Source organism: Phycodurus eques, chromosome 2 (assembly GCF_024500275.1).
Source record: "Phycodurus eques isolate BA_2022a chromosome 2, UOR_Pequ_1.1, whole genome shotgun sequence".
NCBI classification, from domain to species: Eukaryota; Metazoa; Chordata; class Actinopteri; order Syngnathiformes; family Syngnathidae; genus Phycodurus; species Phycodurus eques.
Window position 1 is genome coordinate 6354216 of NC_084526.1, and position 12212 is coordinate 6366427.

The window sequence follows — 12212 nt, forward strand, 5'->3', positions numbered from 1 at the left end:
TTTTTTTTTTTTTGACAATTGTGCAAAAAGATGCCTCTAGAGCAGTTTGAATGACTAATATTGCAATAGTCCGGTGCAATGACCATTCTGCAAAGGCCAGCGAGACTTCAAGGAATGTACGCAGTTGAAAGTGACTAGTAGCGCGATAATCTGGGACAATGTTGGTTGTGCAAATGTTGCAGATACTCCTCAATCAGTGTGCAAGTTGTGCAGATGCTACTCTGGCATGAGTGGCCAGTATTTGTCAAAACAGATATGAAAATAGTGCAGCGTGGCGAGACTACTACAGTGATTGCACGAGTAATGTATAATTGGCCCGACAGAAATTTGACAACAAACTCAAGGCAAAAAATTGGCAGCATGTTGCAATGGAATAAATTAGCTGTTTAAGAAGTTGATGGCAAGAGGGAAGAAGCTGTTGGAATGTCTGCTGGTTTTAGTTTGCATTGTTCGGTAGCGCCTCCCTGAGGGAGGGAACTAACCAGGATGTGGAAGGGTCCAAGAGGATTTTGCACGCTCTTGTCTTAGTTCTGGCAGCGTACAAGTCCTCAATGGTGGGTAGGGGGGTATCGACAATCCTTTCAGCAGTTTTAATTGTACGTTGCAGTCAGAGTTTGTCCTTTTTTGTAGGAACACCAAACCAGACGATGATGGAAGAACACAGGACAGATTCGATGACTGCTGTGTAGAACTGCCTCAACAGCTCCTGTGGCAGGCAGTGCTTCCTCAGAAGCCACAGGAAGTACATCCTCTGCTGGGCCTTTTTCGGATGGAGTTGATGTTGATCGCCCACTTCAGGTCCTGAGAAACTGTAATACCCAGGAACTTGAAGGTCTTGAAGGTTGACACAAGGCAGCTGGACAGGGTGAGGGGCAGTTGTGGTGAAGGATGCCTCCTGAAATCCACGATCATCTCTACTGTCTTGAGCGTGTTCGGCTCCAGGTTGTGTCGGCCGCACTCCAGCCCCTCCACTTCCTGTCGATATGCAGACTCGTCACTGTCTTCGATGAGGCTGATGACAGTGGTGTCATCTGCAAACTTTAGGAGTTTGACAGCCGGGTGCGTCGAGGTGCAGTTGTTCGTGTAGAGAGAGAAGAGCAGCGGAGAGAGGACACAAACTTGGGGTGCTCCGGTGCTGATGCTGCGTGTGGATGAGGTGGCCTCCCCCAGCCTTGCTGCAAGTCAGCTAGCACGGACTTCGCAATAGCTTTGAAAACGTCATGATTTTGAGTCAAGACAGCTCATTGATTGGTTTCAGTTGCTGAACTGTTTTCTCCACAGTTTTTTGGTCAACTGTATCAAATTCTGACATGGTAATAGAGTTTTTCCTGGGTGGCTTCAGATGTAGTATAATTTTTACCATTTTGCGGATTTGTGCTGATATTTAACCTGATGGATTGTATTTTTTTCACTCAAATAAGCAAATTCTTTAGATTTTTTGCTGTTAGGAGTTCTGGAGCTATCTGATTCGGGGGGCTGTGAGCTTGTCAACCACAGAAAACAGTATTGTTGAAGTTCTTACTGATGATTTAAAAAATGTGTTGCTGTCTGGCCTTGACTAACTCTTGGTTAGAAAGAGTTTTTCTGTAGAGGTCATAGTCAGTTTGGAGTTTTGTTTTTCTCCACTTACGTTCTGCTTTCCTACACTTTGATTAAGAGGTCTTTACCATCATTGTGCTCCTCCACGGTGTTCTAGGTCGCCTCAAGATTGTCTTAGTTTTAATGGGAGTGACAGCATTCATGACATTTGAGATTTTCCAGGTGAATTTATCCAAAAGTTCATCAACTGTCTCAGCATTCACAGTTTGTGACACAGCTATGGTCTGCATAAATTTAGTGATGGTACTCTCCTTTATGTACCTGTTAATTGACAGAGGTAGTGTGAACTTTTGGGAGCAAAATGGTCAGAAATAGCCATATCCATAATCTCAACTGATAGAATTTCAACATCCTTAGAGATGACCAGGTCCAAGATGTGACCTTGAGTGTTGGTTGGACTCTTAATATGTTGAGAGAGGTCAAATGTGTCTAGTATAGCAGAGAGTTGAGATGTTTTTTCCCCCCCATGTTATTGTCAACATAAATGTTGAAGTCTCCCGTTATGACAAAATCGTTGTAGTCAGTACAAATAACTGACAGCAGTTCTGAAAAATCCTCCATAAATTTTCCATTATATCTTCGAGGTCTATAAATTATTAAAACAATAACCTTTGGGTCACCTTTAACTAAAAAACTGAGATATTCATAAAAGCTAAAATCACCAAGTATGTACTGTAACATTCATCTCCAAATCGTACCGCTGGGAGAGGTCCACTCCTGAAAACCTGAGCATCCAAACATTGCACTTTTGTTAGGAGATCAATGAAATTTCGCTTCAGTACCTCTAATTGCAGCTTGACAACATCCAGGGACCCTGTGTGAATAATGGCAGATTTCACAGCTGGGTGAGCTCATTAGTGATCTCCAGGATCTTTTTTGTGCTATCAGACACCATGTCATTGGTAAAACACAGTACCTTGGTGTTCTTCTCACTGCAAAAACATTTCACATCCTTGACAGCTCCATCACCAACTATTAACGTTTGGGGTGGCATTTTTTTCTTAAATGTTTAAGTTTCATACCTTTCAGTGGTGATGGGGGATGAGCATTCTTGGCCAGTGTCTTGTAAAACTGGCTCAAATCTATTTGTAAGTCTAATGTCAATGTTTTGCATTGACTCGCGGCCTCTTTTCTTGCCCTTCGCTGTAGCGATCGTCCACGGCCGCTTACTCGGGGTTGAAGAAGCACGCAATGCAGGCCAGCCGGATTCCTCGGTAATATGCTGGTGTTGTCCTCCTCCCTTTTAGATGTTGTTCCATATCTTTGGGCTTTTCTCCCAGTAAATTCCAGGGAGAACTGCTGGAGGATCCATTACCGTTTCCACATTCCACATCAGTTGAGCTAAGCGGCTGCCTGTTAGCACACTTGTGCTCACCATTTTGAGACATCGGTAGAATGGTTTCATTCCCTGACTGTCCATTTACTTCTGCATAAACTTCAAGATAGTGGATTTTTGTTTCCAGGACCGACATACTCTGTAGCAGTCCATGCTAGTCCTCAGTGGAATAGAGAGGCATCTTGTTGCTGGCCTCGTTCCCAATAGCAGACCTGTGCTAATTAGCAGGTCACGCTCACGCGTAAGCGGATATTAAAAAAATATTGGAATATGGCAGCTACTGACTGCATCTACAAAAAAAAGTACAGTCCCACAAGTTTAAAAATATCCAGGAGTCGCTTCTTCCAATTTCCTTGGAAGAAGAAAAACAAGCTTATCAGCAAGAAAAAATGCAAAACAGAGGCAAAGCAAGCAGAGCAAGGAGAAAAGCGTTTGCACTCTACCAGGGCGAAAACAAAGTCCAAAGACTGCTTTCTGTTGTGACGTCATGCAGTCTCGGACCAATCCTAGCTTTGCCTCAGTGTCTGGGTATGTTCAGAAATTCAGTCCGTCAGTAGGTCCGCCATATTGAACCTCGGGGGTGAACCTCCCAATGTACCCTGTTGATATTTTATTCAGATTTTGTATCTTTGTGACTAAGTGTAATGCAACTATATGTTGCAACTATATGTTGCATTACACTCACTGTAGTAGTCTCACCACGCTGCACTATTTGCATATCTGTTGTTGACCAATACTGGGCACTCATGCCAGAGTAGCGTCTGCCCCATTAGCACACTGACTGAGGAGTATCTGTAACATTTGCACAATCAACATTGTCCCAGATTATCGTACTACTCGCCTGAAGTCTCGGCGCCCTTTGCACAATGGTCATTGCATTGGACTATTGCAATATTAGTCGTTCGAACTGCTCTAAGCGTTAGAGGACTCTGCATCTTTTTGCACAATTGTCCAAAAAAAAAAAAAATAAATACAATTTAAAAAATTTAAAAAGTACCGGCATTACCAGATAACTAGCAACCCTTTATTGCTCAGTGACTGCTTTTCTCAATGTCTTTATGTCTCAAAAGTGTTCTGTCAATTGACTGTGTGTTGTCGTACGAGAGCGGCTCCAATTACCGGAGACAAATTTTCTGATTAATAATTATTTCTAATCATTCATAAAATGCAGTAGATTATAGTTGTCCGTTTTCTCTGAATTTGTCGATACGCAAGCTCGTCATAGCGAGCAGTTTACCAACAATTCAAAACATGGCTAATATTTATGTTGATAAAAACATGAATGTCATTAGTATGAAAATCAGTAATTATGCTCACATTAATGTACTTCCATGTCCATTCTGCCGTCTTGTAAGCAAGCTCTTCGCCTGACAACCATACTCCTCACTTTCAAGTGAGTGCCCAGACCTCACTTGGTTTCAAGGGCTATACACCCCTTTGTGTTAGCCCTTCCCCTAAGAATTAGGACACCCCTTCATTCTCGTTCACACGCAAAACCAAGGGCTGAGACAAAGGGGAAAGGGCTAAGGGGCAGATTGGCCCTTATATTCTGGTCTTTTATTATTTTCTATGTCCATTATTTGGTTGCAGGTGCATGCACAACTGGACAATGAAAAGAACATCACAGCTCTGGTCCCGTGCCAACCCCTTGAGATCCACGAGACGGTGGCCGAGTGCATGATCTATGCTAACCACTGGGTGGCGCGGAAGATCCAGGAGACCTTTCCTCATCAGGCTCTGCTTCGACATCACCCACCACCACGACAGGAGTTCTTCACCCTGCTGGTGGACAGCGCCAAGTCCAGAGGTTTCACCATCGATACCAGGTTTGTCTTATCATTTCTCATGTACAGCAGTCCTCTTTTTTATCATGTGTCAGTTTTGGGTCTCTACACATGAGAATATTTGTAGATGTTGGAAGCTCAAGTGTGTCATGTACTATTGTTCATTGCCATTATTATGATTCCTAACCAATGTGCATTAGTGTGCCACTGAAAATTATCCAACTTAATTGGTCCGACACATTTATTGTTTATTTACTTACTACAAATAATGTATTTTTGTTCATATACTATATCAATGCCAGTGACATATGATGACAGATGGCAATTAACCTGTGTATTCACTTTTTGTAGCATTTTTGTTTGGTGTTGTTCTGTGACAAGTAAAATATGTGCCTTGGCTCACTAAACGGGAAATGCAGGTTTAAAGAACGAGTAGTACATACTATCTTTTTTCAAATAAAACATTGTCAGTTTTGGAAATTAAATCACATTAGGGGTACACCAAATTATCAGAATCATCTTTATTGACCAAGTATGTTACAAGACACACAAGGAATTTGACTCCGGTAGTTGAAGCCACTCTAGTATGACAACTTACAGCCACTATGACAAAATATATGTTTAGGACATAAAAATGAGGGTCATTTTGCAATGAAAGTGTACCTCTAGTGTGGCGATGCCAATTGTACAATTTAAAGTGACTAATTGTGCAATGATCTGGTACAGTGACGATTGTGAAAATGGTGTAGAGAGTTCTCAACACACATAAGTGGCCGGTAGTAATCAACAACAGTATGCAAATAGTGCAGTGTGATAAAACAGTGAGTGCACAAATAATGTAGAAATGTCTCAACAGGTACAGTAATTCCTCGATTATTGCAGGGGTTACATTCCATATCACCCCCGCGATAGATGAAATCCATGACATAGTGACCAAATATCCATCCATCCATTTCCCGTACCGCTTATCCTCACTAAGGTCGCGGAGGTGAAAAGCCTATCCCAGCTATCTTTGAGCGAGTGGTGGGGTGCATCCTGAACTGGTCGCCAGCCAATGGCAGGGCACATACAGTCCCCTCCAAAAGTATTGGAACGGCAAGGTCATTTCCTTTGTTTTTGTTGTATTCTGAAGAAATTTGTGTTTGGGATCAAAAGATGAACATGAGGGAAAAGTTCAGAATTACAGCTTTTATTTCATGGTATTTACATCTAGATGTGTTCAACAACTCAGAGCACCTTTTGTTTGAAGCCACCCACTTTTCAAGTGAGCAAAAGTATTGGAACAGGCATTATTAAATTAACTTAAAGTGAATAACATTTATTATTTGGTGCCATAGCCATTACTTGCAATAACTGCATCAAGTCTGCAACCCATTGACTTCACCAGACTGTTCAATTATTCATTTGAAATGCTTCTCCAGGCCTTTACTGCAGCCTCCTTCAGTTCTTGTTTGTTTCTGGGGGTTTCTCTTCTCAGTCTCTTCTTCAGGAGGTAAAATGCATGCTCTATTGGGTTAAGGTCTGGTGATTGACTTGGCCAGACTCTAAGACACGTGTCAAACTCACCGCCCGCGCACTCCCAGCATGCTCCCCTGAACATCAACGGTGCTACGGTGGAGAGGGTGCAAGGCACCAACTTCCTGGGAGTGCACATCACCAAGGACCTCTCCTGGACCAGCAATACCTCATCACTGGCCAAGAAAGCTCACCAGCGTCTCTACTTCCTGCGCAAGCTGCGAAGAGCCACAGCCCCGACCCCCACCATGTGCTCGTTCTACAGAGGGACCATAGAGAGCATCTTGACCAACTGCATCACTGTGTGGTACAGAGCCTGCACCGCATCCTGCCGCAAGACTCTCCATCGCATAGTGAGGGCAGCTGAGAAGATCATCGGAACCTCTCTTCCCTCATTTACAGCACCTGCTTCACCCGCAAAGCCCTCCGCATAGGGGATGATGCCACCCAACATCAGGCTGTCAAGAATCTGAATCTGAATCTCTGCCCCCTCTACCTCTTCTGTCCTCTGCCCACCAGAAATCTGAACTCTAACACCCCGCAAACATGTAGATACACACACACATACACACACCAGACTCAGGGTCGCACCAGCCACTTTAGCAGCGTTGGGGTTTTGTCATCTAATTTATAAATGTCTTATTTGCCTTGGTTCTCTGTCCTTGACTATGTTGCACACGTCACCTGACCTTTGATATTTGCACTTTCAATTAAGACTCTCTATACTGTATATACTATAGTTTATTTAGCTTTTATATTGATATTATTTGTACTGTCTTTTGTAGCACCGCAAGCCCTTGAGTACCGTAATTTCAATCCTCTGTATGTGTTACGCATATTGAAGAATTGACAATAAAAGTACCTCGTACCTTGTACCTTGTACCAAATCCAACCCGCCAAGTCATTTTATGTGGCCAGCGAAAGCAAATCAGGTGCAACTTCCATGATTCTTGATCAAATCTAAGCACTTTTTGCTTACCTAACACCTCTTTACAGCAGCTGAACAAACTATTATCCTTGAATTCTGATTTCAAAACTAGTTATCCATCAATTTGTTGTGTCTATGTAATAATATGAGGAGGCGATGTAACATTTATATGGTTTAATGGCCCTCTGAGAGAAACTGTAACTACAATGTGGCCTGCAATACAAATGAGTTTGACACCCCTGCAGTCTAAGACCTTCCACTTTTTCCTCCTAATGAAGTTCTTTGTTGACGGCAGTGTATTTTGGGTCATTGTCTTGTTGCATGATGAAGCTTCTCCCGATTAGTTTGGACACATGTTTTTGTAAATTGCCAGACAAAATGGTTTTGTAGACTTCAGAATTAATTCTGCTGCTACCATCGGGAGTTACAGTGGGTATGGAAAGTATTCAGACCCCCTTAAATGTTTCACTCTTTGTTATATTGCAGCCATTTGCTAAAATCATTTAAGTTCTTTTTTTCCTCATTAATGTACACATAATGACATTAAAAACGGAATTGTTGAAATGTTTGCAGATTTATTAAAAAAGAAAAACTAAATATCACACAGCCATAAGTACTCAGACCCTTTGCTCAGTATTTAGTTAAAACACCCTTTTGAGCTAATACAGCCATTAGTCTTTTTGGGAGTTTTTCACACCTGAATTTGGGAATCCTCTACCATTCCTCCTTACACATCCCCTCCAGTTCTGTCAGGTTGGATGGTGAACATTGGTGGACAGCCATTTTCAGGTCCCTCCAGAGATGCGCAATTGGGTTTAAGTTAGGGCTCTGGCTGGGCCAGTCAAGAACAGTCACGGAGTTGTTCTGAAGCCACTCCTCTGTTATTTTAGCTGTGTGCTAAGGGTCATTGTCTTGTTGGAAGGTGAACCTTCAGCCCAGTCTGAGCACTCTGGAGAAGGTTTTCGTCCAGGATATCCTTGTAATTGGCTGCATTCATCTTTCCTTTGATTGCAACTAGTCGTCCTGTCCCTGCAGCTGAAACACACCGCCACAGCATGATGCTACCACACCATGCTTCATTGTTGGGACCGTATTGGACAGGTGATGAGCAGTGCCTGGTTTTCTCCACTCATACCGCTTAGAATTAAGGCCAAAATGTTCTATCTTGGTCTCATCAGACCAGAGAATTTTATTTATCACCATCTTGGATTCCTTCAGGTGTCTTTTTAGCAAACTCCATGCGGGCTTTCATGTGTCTTGCACTGAGGAAAGACTTTCATCGGGCCACCCTGCCATAAACTCCCCGACTGGTGGATGGCTGCAGTGATGGTTGACTTTCTAGAACTTTCTCCCATCTCCCGACTTCATCCCTGGAGCTCAGCCACAGTGATCTTTGGGTTCTTCTTTACCTCTCTCACCAAGGCTCTTCTCCCCCAATTGCTTAGTTTGACTGGACAGCCAGCTTTAGGAAGGGTTCTGGTCGTCCCAAATGGCTTCCATTTAAGGATTATGGAGACCACTGTGCTCTTAGGAACCTTAAGTGCAGCAGAATGTTTTTGTAACCTTGGCCAGATCTGTGCCTTGTGTCTCTGAGCTCTTCAAGCAGTTCCTTTGACCTCATGATTCTCATTTGCTCCGACATGCACCGTGAGCTGTAAGGTCTTATATAGACAGGTGTGTGGCTTTCATAATCATCAAGTCCAATCAGTATAATCAAACACAGTTGGACTCCAATGAATGTGTAGAACTATCTCAAGGATGATCAGAAGAAATGGACAGCACCCGAGTTAAATATATGAGTGTCACAGCAAAGGGTCTGAATACTTATGGCTGTGTGATATTTCAGTTTTTCTATTTTAATAAATCTGCAAAAATTTCTTTTTTTCTGTCAATATGGAGTGCTGTGCGTACATTAACGAGGAAGCACATTAACCTAAATTATTTTAGCAAATGGCTGCGATATAACAAAGAGTGAAAAATTTAAGGGGGTCTGAATACTTTCCGTACCCACTGTATGTCATCAATAAAGACTAGCGAGCCCGTTCCAGAAGCAGCCATGCAAGCCCAAGCCCCACATTATCTCCACCATGCTTCACAGATGAGCTTGTTTGTTTTGGATCATAAGCAGATCCTTTCTTTCTCCATACTTGGCCTTTCCATCACTTTGGTAGAGTTTAATCTTGGTATCATCAGTCCATAAAACTTTTATAAAAAAAAAAAAAAAAAAAAATGTTCATTTTTTTTTTTTTTTTTTTTTCATTTTTTAGAACGTTTTATGTAAACTACAGGGGAATTTGGGGACAAATGCAGGGGGACTTTACTACAAAAATCTCAGGTGAACATATGTAAAGAACAATATATAGGATGAATGGCTGAACTCATGAGATGAGCGTGAATTAATTGAAGCATGTTGAGAGAGAACAAAGTTGGGACTCGTGTGAGATCATTAATCTAACCCCAGTTAATATGCACTAATTTGTACTTTCTAGTAATCAATGCAACATGTTACTCACGATCGTAGATCACCTGTTCCAGGGATGGTCTTTTCTCAGTGGTGAAAAAAAAAAAAGGTTGGCCGGGGCCAAGCGCAGGAGCTGAGCAGGAGACGAGGGACGGAGGAGAGAGCGAGCGAGAAGAAGGGATGTCAAGGCTTTTGTACCCCTGAGGTGGAGAAGGAGAGAAAGCCCATCGACTCGGGTTTCCATGTTATATTTCATTCTATATACGTCACGCTCTAAGCACGGGTTAAACCCAGCACATTTTCAAATAAATGATTTCCAACTTTGAAACTGTCTCACGCAGAGCTCAAGCATATATAATGATTGTTTTAAACTTGAGTCTTGGCAAACCAACTACTTATTGTTCAATTCAACATCATTTTGTTCTGTTTGGCTTTAAACCAAGAGGTACAGTTCTGATCAAGTAGTCTTGTAGTCCGACCTGTAGAATCAAGACTTAAATGACAGAGAAATCAATGTATACATTTAGAATATTCATGAAGGTTTAATTTTTTTTGGTGCAAACGTGGGATTTCTTCAATGTCATTTTACTGTCCACTTCCACCACATGGTACACAATTACGAGGAGTCTAACTGGCAGCGTCTTTAATCACCACTGGGGGGTGGTCATATTCCATTAATGAGGAGTAAGTGACCATTGTGCAACAGTCATCAATCAATTGTGGGAGTCATGAGGAGATTTGCAGACCTTCTAGGTCATCCTGCATGTCTCCACAGTGAAGTCCTTGTCCTTCTTAGGTTTTGCGAGGGTGAAAGACTGAGTTTAATCTGGTTAAGTGTCAATGTGACTTGACACAGACATCTGGTGACGTGGGGGTCTTGTCCAAAGGAATAGGTCAGTCTTTGTGTTCATGTGGAGGTCAGATATTCGTTACCCTGTTATTGGTGTAAATACTTCCCCAAAGATAATGATAAAATGTACAGTATACTGTAGCACTTTGCCTATTTCCCATGTGTGAATCCTTGTAGGTCCAATAAAGCTTTATCTGAATCTCTGGACCAGGCTGTGGACCTGCAGGACCCACTGCTGAACAGACTGCTGAGGATGATGGCCACCCAAGCCATGTCTCAGGCACTATATTTCTCGACCGGTGCTATTTCCCAAGACCAGTACTACCACTATGGTATGAAATACAATACAATACCTTTGACACTCTTGCAGTAGTCATTGGATATTGGGAGGCATTGCCTGAATGATACATAAAGCTACTTATTATTATTATTCATTTTACTATTATTCCTTTGACGAAATGACACTTTCCAGGTTTGGCTCTGGACCGCTACACACATTTCACGTCACCCATTCGTCGCTATGCCGACATGGTGGTCCATCGCCTTCTGACAGCAGCCATTGCTGTGGAGAAGGGGCAGAGCCCTGCTAAGGCACTGGCCACTAACAAAGAACTAGATGAGTTGGCTCATCATATCAACAAGAAGAACAGGGTCAGCTCTGTTTTGTTTCCCTTCAACCAATAGGATTTAACCCATTTGATAGTACTTTAGTGAAAATGTTGTTGTGTACATTCAGGGACTGACCGCCATATGACATTTGCAGGCAGCCCAGCAGGCACAGAAGGCGTCCACTGAGTTGTTCCAGTGTCTGTATTTCAAAGAAAGAGACCCTCACACGGACCAGTGCTGCGTGGCCGATGCTGTCATTTACGCCATCCGAGACAACGGTGTGTTGGCCTTTGTTCCGCTGTAAGTTTTCAACTTGGTCTTACATGGAGCTTGTAACGCCACACTTCGACCCAGCAATACAGTTCCGTTCAACTCGCCATGGTACTGTTTGATACAGTTACTGAGCTGGCCATAGCTGTGTCAGATATGTACAATAATGCTGCTGCTGGTTTCTGCAACTCCAACAGAAGGAACCCTCTTATGGACAGTTAACTTTGATTAATTCTGTTATGTGTTTTCTGTAACAAACCGAGACAAACGTAATGGGAATAGCGCTTTGCTGGCGCATTATACAGTCCTTTTCACCATTATCGGCACCACTTCATTTTTTGCATAACCTATATATCTACAGAAATAAATGGAAATGTACCAAACTTATTGGAGGTCCAAAGTAATTTAACAGAGACACAAAAAAAAACAAATTTCACTTAGATATTGTAGTTTCAGAGGGAAGAAAAACCAGAAAAAAGCATGTGCAGCAATTTTCTCACCCCTCAATATTTACACTGGGCAAATAAAACATTTCGCTCTAAAATCTCTTGATAATTTTCTGATTTCATGATACCCGTGATACAGTCAAGACCTCCAGTCCCAGATTTAACAAAGCAGCCCCCACGGCATTATAGATCCTCCAGCATGCTTGACTGCTGGCAGGGTGTTCTTTTCCTTAAAGGCGTCATTGCGCCTTCTGTAAACAAACTGTTTGTGTGCATTGACAAAAAGTTCAGTTTTTTAAATGTTATCATTTGCTCTGTTGTATCAAAAACAAGTTCTCTGTAGAAAATTTGTGTTTTACTTGATTCATTTTCTTCAGGAGATATTCCACGTTTGGTACTTAAACTTCATGGGTG

The 12212-nt window shown here is 42.3% G+C and overlaps 1 protein-coding gene across 6 annotated transcripts in view; it reads left to right on the plus strand.

The window, feature by feature from the left end:
* dis3l (DIS3 like exosome 3'-5' exoribonuclease) overlaps positions 1 to 12212 on the plus strand; it is a 79407-nt gene that overhangs the window by 62531 nt on the left and 4664 nt on the right. For 5 of the 6 annotated variants that reach the window (XM_061665098.1, XM_061665079.1, XM_061665088.1 and 2 more), the window contains 4 exons: positions 4526 to 4761; positions 10651 to 10805; positions 10946 to 11124; positions 11237 to 11382. In XM_061665098.1, coding sequence (XP_061521082.1) covers positions 4526 to 4761; positions 10651 to 10805; positions 10946 to 11124; positions 11237 to 11382 — 716 coding nt within the window. The remainder of the gene's footprint in view (positions 1 to 4525; positions 4762 to 10650; positions 10806 to 10945; positions 11125 to 11236; positions 11383 to 12212) is intronic. The other variant, XM_061665124.1, reaches the window with a different exon arrangement.